The sequence below is a fragment of the Hyperolius riggenbachi genome, chromosome 3 (genome assembly GCF_040937935.1).
Source record: "Hyperolius riggenbachi isolate aHypRig1 chromosome 3, aHypRig1.pri, whole genome shotgun sequence".
Classification (NCBI taxonomy): Eukaryota; Metazoa; Chordata; class Amphibia; order Anura; family Hyperoliidae; genus Hyperolius; species Hyperolius riggenbachi.
The window spans coordinates 63,749,443-63,771,967 of record NC_090648.1 but is presented as its reverse complement, the minus strand read 5'-3'; the positions used below and the strand labels follow the sequence as shown (position 1 = coordinate 63,771,967).

At 46.3% G+C, this 22,525-nt stretch overlaps 1 protein-coding gene across 1 annotated transcript in view; it reads right to left on the bottom strand.

Moving 5' to 3' along the window:
• Positions 1-22,291, bottom strand: part of BEST2 (bestrophin 2) — a 40,705-nt gene extending 18,414 nt beyond the window's left edge. The window contains exons 1-2 of the mRNA XM_068274222.1: positions 22,223-22,291; positions 631-813 (exon numbers count right to left, since the gene is read on the bottom strand). Coding sequence (XP_068130323.1) covers positions 631-782 — 152 coding nt within the window. The 5' untranslated portion in view covers positions 783-813; positions 22,223-22,291. The remainder of the gene's footprint in view (positions 1-630; positions 814-22,222) is intronic.
• Between the last annotated feature and the right edge of the window lie 234 nt (positions 22,292-22,525).

Below are 22,525 nucleotides of genomic sequence, written 5' to 3'. Positions count from 1 at the left end.
TGATCAGCTGATCGATCTGCAAAGCTCTGATTTGTTGTGATCATCACATCCTGCTTCTAGCACATGATCATGACTAGTAAATCTGAGAGACCTACATTTCTATCACCTGACCAAACTGATCACATGCTTCTCCAGGAGTTCTCCTAGACATGACCATTACTACTCTCCACTCCAGCATGTTCACTGCAAGCAAGGTCAAATGTATACATTTTTCGACCCCTAGGCCAAGTATATTGGGGTTCCCTTTCTAAGTGCAGCAGTGCCCTTGCCATTATATGTCCTATCTTCTCTTCCATGTGTATCATCCCTGTATGCAGACCCTCTTTTTCATGCACAGCTCTCTTGGACATCAGATTCCCTTTTCATGTGTTGCTCCTCATTTGCAGCCTTTTCTTTCATATGTAGCAACCCCTTTATTATGTTCAGTACCTCCTTTGGGCTGCAGCCGCTCAAGGCCTGGGCCTTGCTGGCCTTTCCAGAAATCCGTCCCTGACTGCAAGCACAGGAAGTTATAGATTCTCTCAGTAACCTATCTGGACTGGATTAGTTCTCAGATACATTATCTACTGGCCAGTTCTGCCATCCTTGTCTGTAACTGCCCTGTTTCAGAAGATGCAGCATCCAACTTACCTGTAAGTAACACTGAGCGTCAGATACATGATGAAAAATGCCAGGAACTCCTTGTACAACAACTTGTAGATGCTGCCTCTCCATAGCAACAAGAGTTTATAAAAACCGCCAAATCGGGCATTTGCCACACGGGCCGTATATGTGACAGTCATGGTGCCCAGCTAAGCATCAGAGCCCAGGAACCTGCAGATCACAGAAAGACACCATCAGCGGGGAGAGGAGCTTCTACATAAAACTTGTTACAAGTGTTCTTATGAGTCGCCATGTGTAAAACAATATGATTTAATGACTATACAGAGATTATTATTGCATATTTATATAAAGCTGACATCTTCCTCAGCACTTTACTGAGTACACAGTCAAGTCATTAATTTCCCCTGGGAGGATGCCAACAACCCAATCCCTACCGCAGTCATAGCTTAGGGTCCCCATCATAGGCTAAAGGTGTCCACTAATGATACTACTCTTTGTTTTTGTCCAATTTTGCAACTTCTTTGTAATGGGAGACTACCTAAAATAGCCTTTCAAAGTATATTCACAAGGTGTTACAGGGGTAATAAGACACTCAACGGCTTAGTTACTGTAATAAGGGGTTACAGGGGTAATAAGGCACTCAGGAGCTGGTTCCTGTAATAAGGTGTTACAGGGGTAATAAGGCACTCAGGGGCTGGGTTACTGTAATAAGGGGTTACAGGGGTAATAAGACACTGAGGGACCCGGGTTACTGTAATAAAGGTGTTACAGGGGTAATAAGACACTCAGGAGCTGGGTTACTGTAATGAGGGGTTACAGGGGTAATAAGACACTCAGGGACCCGGGTTACTGTAATAAGGGGTTACAGGGGTAATACAACACTCAGGAGCTGGGTTACTGTAATAAGGTGTTACAGGGGTAATAAGACACTCAGGAGCTGGTTACTGTAATAAGGGGTTACAGGGGTAATAAGACACTAAGGAGCTGGGTTACTGTAATAAGGGGCTACAGGGGTAATAAGGCACTCAGGGGCTGGGTTACTGTAATAAGGGGTTACAGGGTTAATAAGGCACTCAGGGGCTGGGTTACTGTAATAAGGGGTTACAGGGGTAATAAGACACTGAGGGACCCGGGTTACTGTAATAAAGGTGTTACAGGGGTAATAAGACACTCAGGAGCTGGGTTACTGTAATGAGGGGTTACAGGGGTAATAAGACACTCAGGGACCCGGGTTACTGTAATAAGGGGTTACAGGGGTAATACAACACTCAGGAGCTGGGTTACTGTAATAAGGTGTTACAGGGGTAATAAGACACTAAGGAGCTGGTTACTGTAATAAGGGGTTACAGGGGTAATAAGACACTAAGGAGCTGGGTTACTGTAATAAGGGGCTACAGGGGTAATAAGGCACTCAGGGGCTGGGTTACTGTAATAAGGGGTTACAGGGTTAATAAGGCACTCAGGAGCTGGGTTACTGTAATAAGGGGTTACAGGGGTAATAAGACACTGAGGGACCCGGGTTACTGTAATAAGGGGTTACAGGGGTAATAAGACACTCAGGAGCTGGTTACTGTAATAAGGTGTTACAGGGGTAATAAGACACTCAGGAGCTGGTTACTGTAATAAGGTGTTACAGGGGTAATAAGACACTCAGGAGCTGGTTACTGTAATAAGGAGTTACAGGGGTAATAAGACACTCAGGGGCTGGGTTACTGTAATAAGAGGTTACAGGGGTAATAAGACACTCAGGAGCTGGGTTACTGTAATAAGGGGTTACAGGGGTAATAAGACACGCAGGAGCTGGGATACTGTAATAAGGAGTTACAGGGGTAATGAGACACTCAGGAGCTGGGTTACTGTAATAAGGGGTTACAGGGGTAATAAGACACTCAGGAGCTGGGTTACTGTAATAAGGGGTTACAGGGGTAATAAGACACGCAGGAGCTGGGATACTGTAATAAGGAGTTACAGGGGTAATGAGACACTCAGGAGCTGGGTTACTGTAATAAGGTGTTGAAGGGGTAATGAGACACTCAGGAGATGGGTTAATGTAATAAGGGGTTACAGGGGTAATAAGACACTCAGGAGCTGGTTACAGTAATAAGAAGTTACAGGGGTTATAAGACACTCAGGAGCTGGGTTACTGTAATAAGGCGTTACAGGGGTAATAAGACACTCAGGAGCTGGTTACTGTAATAAGGGGTTACAGGGGTAATAAGACACTCGGGCTGGTTACTGTAATAAGGTGTTACAGGGGTAATAAGACACGCAGGAGCTGGTTACTGTAATAAGGGGTTACAGGAGTAATGAGACACTCAGGAGCTGGGTTACTGTAATAAGATGTTACAGGGGTAATAAGACACTCAGGGGCTGGGTTACTGTAATAAGGGGTTACAGGGGTAATGAGACACTCAGGAGCTGGGTTACTGTAATAAGATGTTACAGGGGTAATAAGACACTCAGGGGCTGGGTTACTGTAATAAGGGGTTACAGGGGTAATAAGACACGCAGGGGCTGGTTACTGTAATAAGGGGTTACAGGAGTAATGAGACACTCAGGGGCTGGGTTACTGTAATAAGGGGTTACAGGGGTAATAAGACACTCAGGGGCTGGGTTACTGTAATAAGGGGTTACAGGGGTAATAAGACACTCAGGAGCTGGGTTACTGTAAGAAGGGGTTACAGGGGTATAAAGACACTCAGGAGCTGGGTTACTGTAATAAGGGGTTACAGGGGTAATAAGACACTCAGCGGCTTAGTTACTGTAATAAGGGGCTACAGGGGTAATAAGGCACTCAGGGGCTGGGTTACTGTAATAAGGGGTTACAGGGTTAATAAGGCACTCAGGAGCTGGTTACTGTAATAAGAGGTTACAGGGGTAATAAGACACACAGGAGCTGGTTACTGTAAGAAGGGGTTACAGGGGTATGAAGACACTCAGGAGCTGGGTTACTGTAATAAGGGTGTGAGAGATCACGGAAAAGCCGCCGCATGTACTGGCAGTAAGGCGGCTGTTTCCGCATCCAACGCGGCGGTTTGCACGCAGCAGCATGCGTCTGGTGTGGCTGGGTCTGTTAGTTCACACAGATGGATGGAGAGCTACGCGCGCGTGCGCGCCAGAAGTCAGGACCTTTATACCAACAGCAGAGGTATCAGCTGATCCGGACGATCAGCTGATTCCTGCTGGACTCCTGATTGGCTGAGTGGCTCGGGCGGGGCGGTAGAGTCCTGCAACTATATATACAGCTTGCTTGTCAGTTGCTGGTTGTCTACCATTGCGAACACTTACGTGGAAGCATTCAGACCATAGTCAGATCCTACAGTGTGTTTGAACCAGGAGGACCTGGGAATTCACACTGAGCCAGATTACTTCTGTTTATTATTGTATTATTATCCAGACTAGTTCCAGGGTGCCGAGACCACGGACCTCGCACCCAAGACTAGGGAACTGTATTATCATTTGTGTTATTCTCCAGACCTGCTTGTGACGCCCATCTTCCAGGGGTCACTAGCCACCGGATCTTCTTGCTATTCAGCCTGGGACTCCGCCCCCTTGGATGTCTGGGACTCCGCCCCCCTTGGCTGCTGCAAGATCTCTGCACTTCCAAAGGGAGATATTTCTCATACTGCCAAGGACCACCTGCTCCTCGGGTGGTCCTCACTCAAAGTTATTACTGTTGCACCAAACACTCACACTATATAGGTGTCCAGAGGTTAGCAATATATCTGTATTATCGGTGATTCTGCAGATCATCAATAATCAGGTATATATCTGCATTCTTGGTGATACTGCAGATCACCAATAATCAGATTCTCTCTGCGTGCTGACACTAATCGTTACAAAGGGGTTACAGGGGTAATAAGACACTCAGGAGCTGGGATACTGTAATAAGGGGTTACAGGGGTAATAAGACACTCAGGAGCTGGGTTACTGTAATAAGGGGTTACAGGGGTAATAAGACACTCAGTAGCTGGGTTACTGTAATATGGGGTTACAGGGGTAATAAGACACTCAGGAGCTGGGTCACTGTAATAAGGGGTTACAGGGGTAATAAGACACTCAGGAGCTGGGTTACTGTAATAAGGTGTTACAGGGGTAAGAAGACGCTCAGGAGCTGGGTTACTGTAATAAGTGTAATAAGGGGTTGCAGGGGTAATACACTCAGGAGCTGGGTTACTATAATAAGGGGTTACAGGGGTAATAACACACTCAGGAGCTGGGTTATTGTAATAAGGGGTTACAGGGGTAATAAGACACTCAATGGCTGGGTTACTGTAATAAGGGGTTACAGGGGTAATAAGACTCAGGAGCTGGGTTACTGTAATAAGGGGTTACAGGGGTAATAAGACACTCAGGAGCTGGGTTACTGTAATAAGGGGTTACAGGGGTAATAAGACACTCAGGAGCTGGGTTACTGTAAGAAGGGGTTACAGGGGTAATATGGCACTAAGGACCTAGGGTAGTGCAATAGGATAGGAAGAATGAGACACTGATGGATTCCTTAAAGTAATCATAGGTCATAAAGGTTAATGAATTTTATCTTGAGTCAATGTTATGTTGACTGGCAGATCTGTGCACAATAGAGGTGACTTTGCTGGGGTCATGTGACAGATCTCAGCATGTTAGGAGCAGGTAGCAGATGTTTGCTGAAGACTCAGGTTGAGTAATAGGTTTGTACATTCCTCACATACATCGATGGACTGTCTGCTTCCCGACATGTTGACCCATTTCAGATAACAATAGCAAGTGCAGGAAAATCCATCAAAGTTCAGTTCCAACCATCCTCTCCAAGGACGTCTTAAGTCTATATAAAGCGGAGCAGGTGCAGCGATAACCTGGGATTTGTGGTAAGCCAGGACAGGCCAGGTTTAATCATCAACAACCCAACGTCTGGAGAAGCAGTGTTCAGTGTTGCCACACAGATAACCCACCACCCCAATGTTTGTCTTCTGCTCAGAAAATGAACAGTTTATCTGATTGGCTGCTGCTGAACAGCACAAACATCTTCATTTGAACGCTAAGATAAGCGAGCCCTATGAAGCCAAATCTTATCTGTGAGATAACAGGAGAAATATCCCCGTTATCCGAAAATTCCCAGAATGGACACCTGCCATGGTCACCACTGGGCCTGAATTACTGACAACACAGCGAGTGGTGATCCTTAGCTATTCATTGTTATGGGGAGGGAGGGGGGGGGGGGGGGGGGCGTGCGTAAATATATTAAAGAACAAGCGACACCCATGCTAACCTAGAAATAAAAAAACACATATATAAGTAGATAAATACTACTTCTACTTACATAACAGATGTATTGTGCTATCCACGTAATGATTCCTGTGAATTTTACAAAGGGAAAGCAGAAAATCCTATTCTAGGCAGTGGCCATCTTGCCAAGCTAATGCTGACATCATATCCTCCCTGACTCTTGTTTCCCCCCCCCCCCCCCCTACCTTGCTCATTGTGTATTCATTAGCTGCCCTCCTCCCAGAGTCTTCAGACACTCCCACTGAGGTGTATACTAACAACTGCACTGTCTTATCCTCCAATTGCTGAGTCCCCTCGGCCTTGCTTGTAAACACAAGTAATCAGAGGGTGTTTCTGATAAGCAGCTAGGCAGGGAAATAAATGGAAGGAGGAGGAATATATTAGAGATAAAAAGAACTCCCAGCATTAAACTTTTTGGCACTTTTGGCACTAGGGCCAGTGCTCCTAAAGTATGTGATAACTACAAACCATAACAGCAGAAAAAGTTTTGCAAGTTTTGAAGGAGGATTAGCATTTTTTTTACTTAATACACTCAGACCAGTTGCTGTTGAAATTTTATTTTTATGGTGACAATACCGCTTTAAACAAACTTACAAACCGTATGGATTCTGTGTGAACAAGTCGAAAAATCTTTCTTCAAATTGGACATTTTGAGAAAAACAGTTTTTTTAAAATTCAAAGAAAAAATGGCTTTTGAATTTCAAACAGCACAAATATCACACAATTTGCATTCATTGACTGTGCACTTACAGTATATGAACATAAAAACGGCTGAGCCTACTTTATCTGTTGGAGTCCCCATTTTGGATTTATAAATTGGGAACATTATTCCTCCAAGGTCTGAATTGGTATTTTGACCTTTATTTTTTTCTAATATATTTACAGGTCAAAGTGGGGTGACATGTTTTTCTGATTTTGGGGACTGCGACAGATAATGTGGACTTTTTATGTTCAGATTAGTGCCTAATGAATGCAAATTGTGTGATATCTACTAATTGATTCCTAACTTTTCCCTGGTCTGTTAATTTCACTTCCTGTTATATAGGTTTCGATTGACTTCCTGTTATGTGGGCTGCTGGGTATGTGACAATATGCTAACACATTAACTAATGTGTGGCACACATCAGATAGATTCCTTGACAGGTTTCCATCTGATGGTCGAATCTGCTGCAAATCTATAAGTATATGGCCACCTTAAGACCTTGTCCAAACGAACTGCGTAGAGGAATGTAATTTTTACACATGGTGTCCAGTGTGCCACAATACAATTATTATTAATTTATATAAAGTGCCAACATATTCTGTAGCGCTGTATTAAAGGGGGAACAGGTGCATCATCTGTATAGATGCACCCCAACACACGATAACAGGTTATATTAAAAGTTTTAAAAATGATAATTCGCCCCAGTTAGCTTATATCTTCCTCCGAGCTCCAGTTAAAACTCCATTTCTATTTTTTAAAGATTGGATTCAATTTTGATCTCATTTTTATGGAATGCTAAAAGCCTCATGTCAGGAATTCTTCATAATCTTCCGGACTCGGGGTTAGCGCTGTCCAGCACCTGGAGATACCAAACCTCTCAGATAGCTCAATTTTCCCCTCATTTGTTACTAAAACTGACCAGAGCCCAGCTTTACGGTTTCAAATCTCACAATGCTTCTCGACTTCTACTTTATGACCTTCTTACAAAGTAGAGCACTTAATCCCTCTACGATCTTAAACAGATGTTTTTCTACTAGAATTAAACTACAAATCTTTCAAATAAAAGAAAACTTTATAGGTCACCCTTGAATAGCACAACATTCAGCAGCTACCCTAAATACAAAACTGGCAACTTGGCAAACCCAGGTTATGGTTCTTGGACCAAAAGCTCTCCTTGTGGCAAACCAATTACATTGTCTAAGGATACATTTTTCTCTTTCTTAAAGAATTTTTAAAGATTCCTGGAATTCTGATGTGAAGTATCCGATTCCCCCCCACTAGATTTAATTACAAAAGGTCTACCCTCTAAACTTGGTTCAGAAATTTCAGACATATAGCACTTGTTAACTAATCTAGTAGTTAAAAAAAAAACTTTCAAAAATGGAAAGCAGATATTCTCTCCACACATCCAGAAGATTATGAATGCCGAAACTTGAAATTCCTAAACAAGTATCTGACAGCCGTCAAGAAAGGATTCTTTAAACACATAATAAACACAGCATATCTCGCTCCCATGAGACCAGCCAAGTTTATTGTGGGTTCAAGAGCTTGAAAAATGATTGTTTGATTGGACAGACTGGCTCTTGAATGGAAAAAAAAAAAAACAGGAGAAAGAAATTGTGCATCCTTGAACTGTAGGGAAACAGAATAGCAGTCACCGGAGGATTTCCCATCTCAGCAGAGACTGATGGACGGGGTGAGGTCGGAAGGGGGGGGGGGGGGGGTGTACACATATGGTCACCTAAAATAATCAGGAAGTTTTAAATCGAGATGATACCATTTATTGGCTAACTTAAAAGAATAAGAGTAAGCTTTCGGCTGTGCATCCTTCTTCAGACTAAGAAGGCTGCACAGCCGAAAGCTTACTCTTATTTTAAATTAGCCAATAAATGGTATCATTCCAATTCAAAACTTCTTGCTTTTACTGATGGCTAACACGGTACAATACTCTACTACTAAAATAATCATGAATGATTGTTTTGGCAAAAGAAAAAAAAAATAGGTGGTCTGCGTGTACATAGTTATGAGTTATACAAATAATGGTGGTTTCACAACAAGTAGTCTATGATGTGAGCATTTCAGGCATAAACAGTCATCCTGCAGATATCCAACATCCCCAGTAAAAGCATTCCACAGAGAATGCAGGCATTACACTGCTGAGCCTGACCTATATTTTCTGTGCCTTTGTTCTGGCTGCTATAGATAAACGTCAGACAAAGAATATACATTTTTGTTTGGCAGATAAGCGCAGAGGCCTCCATTCCCCCAGCTTTTGTCTATTCCAGGATTACAGATGTGACACAGAGCTTTTCCCTATAATACATTATGGTGTATATCCAGAGATGATGCAACTTCTTTCTATTCCTCTTAAGTGTGAACAATTACCGCCCACATCTAAACACTGTACATGATGACCAGGGACGATTCTAGACTTTATGCTGCCCAAGGCAAACTTGGGAGGATGCACCCCCCCCCCCCCCCCGAATTGGAATGATCACATAACAGCACCCAACAAATTGCACTGCACGTTATAGCTGCGGTGAGCCCCCCCCCGCAAACCCCCTAAGTATAGGTAGGTAACCGGTGATAGGTGCCTGCAGCGTTGGTAGCTATGTACAGTTGCCCCGAGTATAGGTTAGCCAGGTACAGTTGCCCCCCAGTATAGGTTAGCCAGGTACAGTTGCCCCCCAGTATAGGTTAGCCAGGTACAGTTGCCCCCCAGTATAGGTTAGCCAGGTACAGTTGCCCCCCCCCCCCCCCAGTATAGGTTAGCCAGGTACAATTTCCCTCAGTATAGGTTAGCCAGGCACTCTCTTCACTTCCTGTTTCTGCCTGGTGCTGCCCCCAGACTTCTGCCGCCTCACTTGGCATCATGGGCAGACCAGGCCCAATTAGGACTCTAAATCTAATCAAACCTAATTGAAAAATTGATCATACCTCCACTACTATTAAGGTGCCCATACATTACTTGATTTTGCGGGGTGATCGATCCTTCTGATTCAATACTTTTATAGAATCAAGACAATCGGTGCTGCAACATGGCCGCCCAATTGATTTTTTGCTCGATTAAGGGACAAGATCGGTCACAAGGATTGATCAGGAATGCTGGCATAATCTTGGTTGCAAGGGATTGATCAGGTGTGTGGAGGTAACAGCGTTCATTAATGCGGTCACCATCAGAATACAAACTGGAAATAAATCCACCGACTTTTGGGGGTAGTTCAGATATAATGCTGGACACTGAGAAGACCTTGTATTATAAAGGGGGTAGATGAGAGGTAAAAAGTCAGGTGAGAGATGAAGACCAGTAGCAGAGTTACTCGCAGGTGAACCGGTAACCAGTGATCCTCTACAGGCAGGGCCGGATTTATTATAAGGCAATGTAGTCATGTACCTACAGATGCCGGATGATGGAAAGTCAGCTCACTCCCCAGCCTAAGTGCCTTCCTCCTGCCTTATATAGTGTCCCAAGTGGGGTGTAAATAAGAGCTTATTCACACCGGATCTTGGCATTCCACTGACCAGCTCTCCCTTCAGTCGGGGCACCTCTAGCTACTTATTATTGAGGATACTTCTGGCTACCTAATACTAAGGGGCAGTTGTAGTTACCTATGACGAGTAAGCGAGAAGTGACATCTGGGACAGCCAGCACACTGCGGTCCGGCAGGTTCATGGCGAAGTCTAGGGTACCAGGACATCTGTGCCTGTAGGCCCTTGTGATGTAAATGCAGGTCTGCCTACAGGCTACTACCGAAGAAGCAGACCAGTAAGAACTGACTGCAGCTTGAAGGACCAGTTTCTCCTAAGCGAATACATTACAGGTATATTCAGGTCATACAATGAGAACAGGCATCCTGCAAGAGGCTTCAAAACAGAAAGCAAAGGGCAGAAAACTTGACATACAGACGTCTGCTATAATGTTAATAATACAAAGCGATTGTTTACAGCTGGGACACCAGGGATTGCTGATTGAGGCCACGTTCACAGTGGTGCATTGTGGTATAACGGCCGCTTTGAATTGTGGCTTACCACATTGCAATACACTACCTATGGCGACATTCACAGTGCAGCAGGTGCGTTGCCGCATAACAGGTTGCAGTATGGTAACGCACTGCATGGGTTACCGCTAAACACGCGTAGTGAAAGTGAAGCACACTTCATTGACTGTATGCTTCACTGTACCCGACAACATGCAGACAATGCATGGCGCCGCTCTCTCAATCGGTTGCATGCGTTCCTGCTGTCACAAGGAATGCTACGGCCACTGTGAACATAGGTATAGTTCTAAATACCAAGGCAGGTCATGCTGGTGCCGCCATAGACTGTAATTTTAATTGCGGCTACAGCGCTGCTCGGTGTATAATTTGGGCTCTGGACATAGCCAATCGCGATAGTTTAAAGTTACAGAAAAAAAGGGAGGGGTAGCGCTAGGTATGGGGTTAACAGTAGGGCTGGTTTTGGGGGGTAGCTAGAGGGATGATTAGCTCAGCTGTGCCTGTCTAATCGAATACTATACACACATTTTTTTTAACCTGATGGATGAGACTCACAATGAAAATAGAACTTGTATTGTGAAAACTTGAAACTTGCTGGCTCTGATACCTTTATTTATTTATATAGCGCCGACATATTACACAGCACTGTATTGTATATATTATCGTCACTAACTGTCCCTCAGAGGGGCTCACAATCTAATCCCTACCATAGTTATAGGTCTATGTATGTATCGTGTAGTGTATGTATCATAGTCTATAGCCCATACAGACACAGGGAGAACATACAAAATCCTTGCAGATGTTGACCTGGCTGGGAGCCAAACCAGGGACCCAGCGCTGCAAGGCGATTACTTTTATTAAACAATTAACAAACAAGGAACAGGGGAGAGGTACAGCATCTGGATCCACATACACTTGTCTCAGTTCCTCTAGTATGTTTTTGGATCAGTCCCCTGAACACTAGATAATGCTATACATACATCAAACCCCCACCAACCCTGGAACATCCAAATCTAGAGACATCTCTTATCTCTAGGCTGTAGGGTGGACCCCTCCTCTTCTTCTTCTTCCTTCTGCTCTTACCTCCTCTTCCTTCTCACTTATCTTTCCCCCCCTTTCTCTTTCCTTTTTTTTTTTCCCCCTCCCCATATCTTCACCACCCCTGTAACGATGCTACTGGCTATAATCCTTCCTGTCTTGCTTGCCTATCACTAGACGGCAGGCTCCCAGGACCGAAATTAGAAAGACCCAATATTGACTTGGGTCTCCCCATGCCCCTACATTTCCTTCAGCAAGCCCCAGGTAGCTGGACTAAATCCCTTGAGGGCTCAGTATAACCTCCAGGCAGTGATACCTCGTTTTCTACAAGCAAGTTGGTCAATAATTATTAGGAGTATCACGGATGACCCCACATCCCCCCTCCTACTATGCAATGTTTGTATGATGAGCTTATCTGCATCAGGCGTTTCCCTTGTTCTTGCCATGATGTTTTTTCTTTTATGCACTGTTTGTCAAAAATTTCAATAAAACTTTGAAATAAAAAAAATAAAAAAAAACCCCACCAACCCAACATGTTTCACCCCCTTTCACCCCCTCAAAAAAGGGGGCTTCATCAGGGGAAAAATGTGCTTAGTGCTAGGGTGCAAGTGCAAATAAGGCATGGATGAAGGTAGTCATACTTCAGAGGCCCTCGGTGATGCTCCGGGGGCCAGCCTGCGCAGTAATTCTGGCAGATCTGAGTATATGTCACCTCTGTCTTGGAGCAGGCAGACTATGTGACTTACAGACATATGTTATGACAAGGACTCTGGCTTGTGCTGAACACAACAGGTATCTATAGAGATGATGGTGGAAGCTGACTGCATCTGCACCAAACTAGTATTCTAATGCAACTCATCAGCACTTCAAAGCTTGTACTGCTTTTGCCCAGGGGGGGGTCATTACTGACAGGTTACAGGTTTAATGAGAGGAAAACACTCCCAACACAAAAGCTGAACTGTGTACTCCACTCCATACATCTACCTAAACAAAATCTAAAGTGATGTTGTTGGCAACAAATAACTGGTCATTAAAACAGAGGCATAGCTTGAGTTTGCAGCACACGGGACAATGAATTTGTGTTCCTCTTCCCCCCCCCCCCCATTCAGTTAGCCAGCTGTGCCCCCTACCCCCAGATAGCCAGATGTGTCCCCTACCCCCAGATAGCCAGATGTGCCCCCTACCCCTACATAGCCAGCTGTGCCCCCTACCCCCAGATAGCCAGCTGTGCCCCCTACCCCCAGATAGCCAGCTGTGCCCCCTACCCCCAGATAGCCAGCTGTGCCCCCTACCCCCAGATAGCCAGATGTGCCCCCTACCCCTACATAGCCAGCTGTGCCCCCTACCCCTACATAGCCAGCTGTGCCCCCTACCCCCAGATAGCCAGCTGTGCCCCCTACCCCCAGATAGCCAGCTGTGCCCCCTACCCCCATGCAGATAGCCAGATGTGTCCCCCTTTAGACGGCCAGATGCATCAAAAGCAGCAGAAGACTCAGGGGCTCCAACATTCCAGTGTGCCCAGCATCCTCTCCTTGGTAATCACAGTGTGTCACGAGAGAGGAGATATGACATCATCACTGTAATGATATGACATCATCAAGGTTCCAAGTGGGCCGGTCCTGTACAAGGTGCAGAGTAGAGCAAGTAATGTGACCTGCATCAAGAGGCGCACTCTGCAGATTGGACCCCCCCATTCTGATCCCTTCACCACACTACAAGAATAAATGATTTTTGGAAAGGCCACATAGCCTGCGGCCTAGGACAGCTGCTGAACAAGGGGGAGGCCAGACATGGAAGAGAGGCTGCTGCATGTGGAAGAGGAGGCTGCAAATGGGGAGCAACACATGAAAGAGAGCTGCCACCCACATACATTTACATCTAAGCTTGTGTGAGAAGAAGCCCCCTGCATGGCTGGCGGCAGAGCCTGCGCTGGTCTCTCTCTTCCACATGCTGCATGTTTGGAATCTGACAGGCCAGCTCTGGTCACAGCGATGCACAGAGGGGAGGCGGAAGCCAAGCCAAGAATCAGAACAGGGATCAAAGATAAAAGAAACAGCAGGACGGCCACTCCTGGCCTAAATCATTGCAGTTATAATAACACAACGCAGCAGAAACTCTCACTGTCGCCATTACTGAAGAATGGCCATACTGTACCCAAGTATGCTATGTGTATTGTTGTTTTAGGACACTTTCCCACTGAAAACCTACTCTGCGATACCAGCGTGTTTTTTCCTGTTTATAACATGCGTTTCTTTTCGTGCATGTCGATGCCATATAAAAAAATAAAAATAAAAAACACCTTAAAAACTGGGAAATCACAAAACAAACCCACCACATTTGGTATCCGATTTTCTTGTGCTCCCATCGACAAGCACAAATGCAGTAAAAAGTAAGTTAGCCAGAATATTAGCCAAAACTTTAGTATTGCTAATTTGCTACATATCTGGGAATATCACGTGAGAGAGTTGGTGCCAGTATTGTCCACAACGACTTGGAAATGAGAAAGCTTCCCGCGGAGTGGAGGCCCCGGAGGTGGCAGTGCGCGAGTACAAGGGAAGCTGGGAGGAGGCGGCTGGACACGCGGCATCTAACCATACAATGCAAGGACTAGGGTCGCTGCGGTATATAGCAGTTTGATTGTGCATGATAATCATACCATTTTTTTTTGGGGGGGGGGACACGCAGCAGTGGGCGCTTGACCAGCAGCCAGGGTGGGACACAGCGGCGGGCGCACGAACAGCGACGTAGGTAATTAGATACTCACATTGCCGGGCTCCATTGCCGCATGTACTACTTCTTCTTGTTCCTGCATTCCATCTCATAGTAACAGCACCCCTGGGGCTTCCTATACATGGGGACATCTATGCCTGGCTACCTATACTAGTGGGAGCACCTATGCCTGGCTACCTATACTGGGAGCACCTATACTTGGCTACCTATACTAGGAGCACCTATACTTGGCTACCTATACTAGGAGCACCTATACTTGGCTACCTATACTAGGAGCACCTATACTTGGCTACCTATACTAGGAGCACCTATACTTGGCTACCTATACTAGGAGCACCTATACTTGGCTACCTATACTAGGAGCACCTATACTTGGCTACCTATACTAGGAGCACCTATTTCTGGCTACCCATACTGGGGTCACCTATGCCTGACCATCTATATGGGGGGGGGGGCACTAGTTCCTGGCTGCCTACACCGGGAGCACCTATGCCTGGCTACCTATACTGGGAGCACCTATACCTGGGGCTACCTATACTGGGAGCACCTATTCCTGGCTACCTATACTGGGGTCACCTATGCCGGACTACCTATATGGGGGGGTAACCTATTCCTGGCTACCTATACTGGGAGCACCTATACCTGGCTACCTATACTGGGAGCACCTATTCCTGGCTACCCATACTGGGATCACCTATGCCTGACTACCTATATGGGGGGGGGGGGGCACTAGTTCCTGGCTACCTACACTGGGAGCACCTATGCCTGGCTACCTATACTGGGAGCACCTATACCTGGCTACCTATACTGGGAGCACCTATTCCTGGCTACCTACACTGGGGTCACCTATGCATGACTACCTATACGGGGGGGGGGGGGGGGTAACCTATTCCTGGCTACTTATACTGGGGTTATCTATGCCTGGCTACCTATACGGGGGGTGGGCACCTATGCCTGGCTACCTATACTGGGAGCACCTATACTTGGCTACCTATACTAGGAGCACCTATACTTGGCTACCTATACTAGGAGCACCTATACTTGGCTACCTATACTAGGAGCACCTATACTTGGCTACCTATACTAGGAGCACCTATACTTGGCTACCTATACTAGGAGCACCTATTTCTGGCTACCCATACTGGGGTCACCTATGCCTGACCATCTATATGGGGGGGGGGGGCACTAGTTCCTGGCTGCCTACACCGGGAGCACCTATGCCTGGCTACCTATACTGGGAGCACCTATACCTGGGGCTACCTATACTGGGAGCACCTATTCCTGGCTACCTATACTGGGGTCACCTATGCCGGACTACCTATATGGGGGGGGGTAACCTATTCCTGGCTACCTATACTGGGAGCACCTATACCTGGCTACCTATACTGGGAGCACCTATTCCTGGCTACCCATACTGGGATCACCTATGCCTGACTACCTATATGGGGGGGGGGCACTAGTTCCTGGCTACCTACACTGGGAGCACCTATGCCTGGCTACCTATACTGGGAGCACCTATACCTGGCTACCTATACTGGGAGCACCTATTCCTGGCTACCTACACTGGAGTCACCTATGCATGACTACCTATACGGGGGGGGGGGGGGGTAACCTATTCCTGGCTACTTATACTGGGGTTATCTATGCCTGGCTACCTATACGGGGGGTGGGCACCTATGCCTGGCTACCTATACTGGGAGCACCTATGCCTGGCTACCTATACTGGGAGCACCTATGCCTGGCTACCTATACTGGGAGCACCTATTCCTGGCTACCTACACTGGGGTCACCTATGCCTGACTACCTATACGGGGGGGGGGGGTAACCTATTCCTGGCTACTTATACTGGGAGCACCTTTTCCTAGCTACTTATACTGGGGTCATCTATGCCTGGCTACCTATATGGGGGTGGGCACCTATTCCTGGCTACCTATACTGGGAGCACCTATTCCTGGCTACCTATACTGGGAGCACCTATTCCTGGCTACCTATATTGGGGTCATCTATGCCTGACTACCTATACGGGGGGGGGGGGGGTGGCACCTATTCCTGGCTACCTATACTGGGGTCACCTATGCCTGACTACCCATACGGGGGGGGGGGGGTAACCTATTCCTGGCTACCTATACTGGGAGCACCTATACCTGGCTACCTATACTGGGAGCACCTATTCCTGGCTACCCATACTGGGGTCACCTATGCCTGACTACCTATATGGGGGGGGGCACTAGTTCCTGGCTACCTACACTGGGAGCACCTATGCCTGGCTACCTATACTGGGAGCACCTATACCTGGCTACCTATACTGGGAGCACCTATACCTGGCTACCTACACTGGGGTCATCTATGCCTGACTACCTATACGGGGGGGGGGGTAACCTATTCCTGGCTACCTATACTGGGAGCACCTTTTCCTGGCTACTTATACTGGGGTCATCTATGCCTGGCTACCTATACAGGGGGTGGGCACCTATTCCTGGCTACCTATACTGGGAGCACCTATTCCTGGCTACCTATACTGGGAGCACCTATTCCTGGCTACCCATACTGGGATCACCTATGCCTGACTACCTATATGGGGGGGGGGGGCACTAGTTCCTGGCTACCTACACTGGGAGCACCTATGCCTGGCTACCTATACTGGGAGCACCTATGCCTGGCTACCTACACTGGGGTCACCTATGCCTGACTACCTATACGGGGGGGGGGGGGGTAACCTATTCCTGGATACCTATACTGGGAGCACCTTTTCCTGGCTACTTATACTGGGGTCATCTATGCCTGGCTACCTATACTGGGAGCACCTATACCTGGCTACCTATACTGGGAGCACCTATACCTGGCTACTTATACTGGGGTCATCTATGCCTGACTACCTATACAGGGGGGGGGGCTGGCACCTATTCCTGGCTACCTATACTGGGGGCACCTATAGTTGGCTGCCATACAGTGGCACCTGTTCACATCTGGTGAGTGGCTCCTGATTGGATATGCTGGAGGTGTACTGTGATATGCAAGAAGTGAAAGCTTTAAACATCTGAAGAGGAGAAAAAGGACTTTGTGGGACTAAACTGCTGTTGCATTTGAATGTGAGTGGCGCCTGCACTGAGTATTGAACTGTAGTTCTTCTGACCATCTATTCCCAATCCCCATACGCGAAACCCCCCCAAAAAACAACTTAATGATGGTTGCCATAAACTCATGCAAATGCCCACCACACGGTACCGCTCGTACCACTCAGCAACACGCTGCAGACTTTGCATCGTCGGAGTGTTGTCGTCAGCACTTCTGTTACAACGCGGGTAGTGTGGACAGTCTCCTTCAGACTAATTGCCACTGTGAACTGTGACAGGGGAGCTGCGGGGGGGGGGGGGAAGTGTACTGCACGTGTGAAAGCAGCCTCAAGGGACAATGATTTGGAGGCAACTAATGCAACAAATAAGTGGTTACACTTACACCAGCAGTCTGAAGAATTCTATTAGCTGTAGCAGGACAGATGTAAGGAGAGCAGTGACAGCCTGAGGGAATATGTAGAATAGTGTGGCAGTTACACCTTCATAGCTCACTTGTTTCTGGATAAGGCTCAATACTTGTCAGCACCCCCTCATGGGTACTACAAAAGTCCCTGGGGGCTTCTTCACTCATAAAAAAAAAGTCTACAAAACAAACAGTTACATTGAATTGTGTCCAGTCACACAAAGGTCTTGAAAGGAAGTTTTGCAAGACAAAAAGGTTGGCTCGCACCATTCTAATGCGCTGGGAATACATTGTCCCATTCAGTTACAGAGGACCATCCCACTAGTTGGTTATTTGATGTTGGGTAAAGCATCAGTTATCAAGGGGAGTCAATCTAGCTCCTCTGCCAACCACATGGTGCCCTGAAGCCCAACAATGCCCTAGTTTGCTCCATTAAAGTGGACCTGAACTGTTGCACAGGACAGAAGGAAAACAGAGAAATGCACCCTGTGTGTATTTGGAGAGTTTAGCCTGTTTAATTCCCCCTCATCTGTGACTAATCACAAGTTGTAATTTGCTCTCTTCCCATCACGTGTGACTGCCATGGCAGAGAAGGCAATTGGTGAACACAGGATGTTAACAATATATCGGCTTCCATGAAAGCAGGAAGTAGACAAACTGCAGATTTATTGCAGGATTTCTAGAGCAGCTGTAACAAATGTTTTTCTTTACAGGTTATTATGCTGTTTATCTTTTAGAGCAGAGAGGAAGTACTGAGTTCAGGCCTGCTTGAGGGCCCATTTCCATTAGCCACCGCGCGCGGCGGCACTTCCTAGTCAGCGGGAACGCTGACGAATCCCAGAAGGTTTCACAGGCTCCCGCACGGAAATTGACAGCAATGTCGGCTGAATCACTAAAGTAAGTGATTTGGCCGGCGGCGCCATAGTTTCCTATGGCAGAGTTTCCCCGTGCAGTTCGCCTACGGGGAAACTCTCCGAATTCGGCCCGGTTTCCGTGCTAGTGGAAACGGGCCCTTAAAAGGTCCAAGAAAAAAAATTCTGAGTTAGCACAACTCCCTCCCCCCTCGCTTTACACTGTACAAGTTACATGAAGCGCTAGCACAACCAAGCTTTGCTGCTTACACAGCTGCCGGGCGGATCAAGCATTTCTGCGCACCCCACTGAAGGTCACAACACAGCATGCTTCCAGAAATCATACCAATCATGGGAACCCCCAGCAAAACTTTGATGGGGCTCCCTGTTCACAACGCTTCCTTCAGCACTTCTTGAAGACCCTCACAGCCTGGGGGCCCATCTCACAAGGCTCATACAACAAGTGTGACCATCAGGAGCTCCATATCCATAAAATGTGCATCCACAACCCTCCCCTCCCCTTCGACGAAGTTATGCTGACCAGGCTGCTCTTACAGTGCACTTCAGCTATGCCCATACCTCCCAAATTTATGAGATAAAAAAAAGGGACACTTATGCCACGCCCCCGTCACACTCCTAGTCACACATACCATAAAGATTTCATAAGAAAAAAATGTGGTTTTATAATTCAAACCCTAGTGGTCCTTTCTATCCTGGTTCATTTTCCTTCATAGTAACATTTTAAAATCAGTAATATGTCAATTTAAAGGATGGGAATCAAACACATTTTTTAGTAGTGAAATACATATATTTACATAGAAAGAGGGACAAAGAGCTGAAAGAGGGACAAAGAGCTGAAAGAGGGACAAATGAGGAGGAAAGAGGGACAAATGAGGAGGAAAGAGGGACAAATGAGGAGGAAAGAGGGACAAATGAGGAGGAAAGAGGGACAAATGAGGAGGAAAGAGGGACAAATAAGGAGGAAAGAGGGACAGGGCTCCCAAAGAGGGACAGTTGGGAGCTATGTATGTCTGTGATACATTCATTGCACTGGATTCTCATTAGGAAAGAAAAAAAAAACCTGAGGAGCATCAAAAACCCAATGCAACACATCAGGCAATAAACCCACATCTCATTAGCCACCAGCAGGAAATTCAACTAAACAGGGAAACTCTGCATCAATAGGAACAAAATAATTGATTTCCAATCAGTGAGTGTCCAGTCGCTTGCTGGATCCAGCTGTTAGCAGCTCAGGTATAGCAGCATATCCAGGCTAGGTATTACATAATACACAGAGTGGCCATACATGCAGCACTCATCCTGACTGATGACAGTTGATCTGCCTGAAATCCTTGTTTTAGAGGTGAACAATAAGGCTTCTTCCAAGTATATGTAATAAAAGGGCGCCTGGAAATTTGGGTGCCCAGGAAAGCAAATCATAGAATATTGGTAAATTTATAGATATTCTACTATTAAAGTGTACAGAAGGATCATAACATATTGGTATTTTCCCCTCCTGTTTTAACAAGGAACACAATGCCAAAGTGGGAAACTAGCCTAAGGTTTAAAGGACAACTAAAGCAGAGGAATTTAAAAGTTGGGTAGTACTTACCTGGGGCATCTTCCATCCCCTCGCAGTATCTGAAGTCCCTCAGAGTCATCTTCCCCTGCCAACCCTCCCCCCCATGTGCAATGCAATGAGAACCAGGATTTCATTGAGGACGAGATATTAAAATTGCATTGTGCAATGTGGGACAAAAGATCAGTGCACAATCTGATATCTCCTATTCACGAGCAAATAGGAATATGCAAGTTCTGTCTGCACTGGACCTGGGGCTAAACTAGAACTTTGCAGTGGGTAAGCAAATCCGGGCACTTTCAGCTAATTAGCCAGCATCAGATTCATGCAAAGGAACTGGAATTTGCATATTCATCAAGTATTTCCCAATCGTTGATATGTTCCAATTTCTGCTAGACGCCTTATACGTAAAGACGGTCAATGAGATGCATATCGTTTTGGACTTCAAGGAAAATGTATGAAGCTTGGAATCGGACCAATCAAAATGGATAGGAAGTGCATACTATTGGCCTAATTCAATACAATTTACATTAAAAAAAGTAAGTGCTTCCGAAGACGGGTGCATCCATACTGCACACATGCAGGGGACGAGTACTTCTGAAGACAGGTGCATCCATACTGCACACATGCAGGGGACGAGTACTTCTGAAGACAGGTGCATCCATACCGCGCACACGCAGGGGACGGGTACTTCTGAGGACGAGTGCATCCATACCGCGCACATGCAGGGGACGAGTACTTCTGAAGACAGGTGCATCCATACTGCGCACATGCGGGGGACGAGTACTTCTGAGGACGAGTGCATCCATACCGCGCACATGCAGGGGACGAGTACTTCTGAAGACAGGTGCATCCATACTGCGCACACGCAGGGGACGGGTACTTCTGAGGACGAGTGCATCCATACTGCGCACATGCGGGGGACGAGTACTTCTGAGGACGAGTGCATCCATACCGCGCACATGCAGGGGACGAGTACTTCTGAAGACAGGTGCATCCATACTGCGCACATGCGGGGGACACTAATACTTCCAAAGATGCATTCAACCTCAGCAGTTTCCTCACTTCAGGTTCCCTTTAGGATACGTACACAGTGGTGCGACCTAATGACCACATTGTAACGCAAAACATCAGACTGCTATATAACACCTATCCAACATTCACAGCGCGGTTGAATGCATGCAGTGTGTTACCACAAAATGAGTGCGTTGCAAATGAAGCATAGTTCTCATTGACTGTATCCGATGCAATGGGCGGATAACGTGAAGTGCCACTTTTATGTTGCTGTTTTTACAGGGAAATAACGCCCACTGTGAACATAGCAATTACACACACTAGATAAAGGTCATTGCATATGATCGAATCCTAACCTACAACCGACATCTGCAAATGGTGTGACAACACTGAACAGACTGCGGGGAAACAAAACAAATTGGGAACGAATAACAAACTTAATTCAGAGAAGACGGGCAGGCGGACTTATACCAGGGCTGTGTGTGGAGTTGGGAGTCGGAGCAATTTTGGGTACCTGGAGTAGCAGTCAGTGGTTTCATAAACGTCAAGAGTTGGAGTCGGGAGCCGGATGATTTTTGTAACAAATCCACAGCCCCGGCTTATACCAAGGATCAATGTATATAGAAGACATCCTTGGTCAATATTTCATGCTGTTGGGCTGTTTTTTTTGTTTGTTTTTTTTCTTTTAAACGCGTTGTGGATGGTCGTTTTCAACAACTGTTATCTAGCGTGTGTATGAAGCTTTAGCATAGGCAGGACCTTCAAATAGTGCTAATTGCATTCAGAAAACTAATGATTGAATAACTAATTTGCTAATTCTGGTCATTATACTTCAAAAACCTACAGGAAAGTGTACAGGAAAGCAGCACTATTTGCTGCTCTGTAGCACACAGCTAAGGTCACATGACACCACCAGCAACACATGCTATATAGTAGTAATAATAATAACATAGCAAGCAAAGCTTACCTGCTGCTGGGATCTGTATCACTGCAGTCCTGATCCTGAGAGAGAAAAGTTTCTACTGAGCAATGTTACCAGCCCTGTCTCTCCTCATGCACTCTCCCCTCCCCTTCCAGTCACTTCTGCCCCCTCCCAGGTGGTAGGAAGGGGGGGGGGGACCTGTAATGGGATGTGGATGTTTACTGATACCCCACCAGGATTACACTGCATGCAGCAACCCACACTGCTGCTGTACACTCTCATTTCCATTCAATATATCTCTCTCCACCTAGTTTCACCAGCTACAAGTTTCATCCACTTTCCTCATAT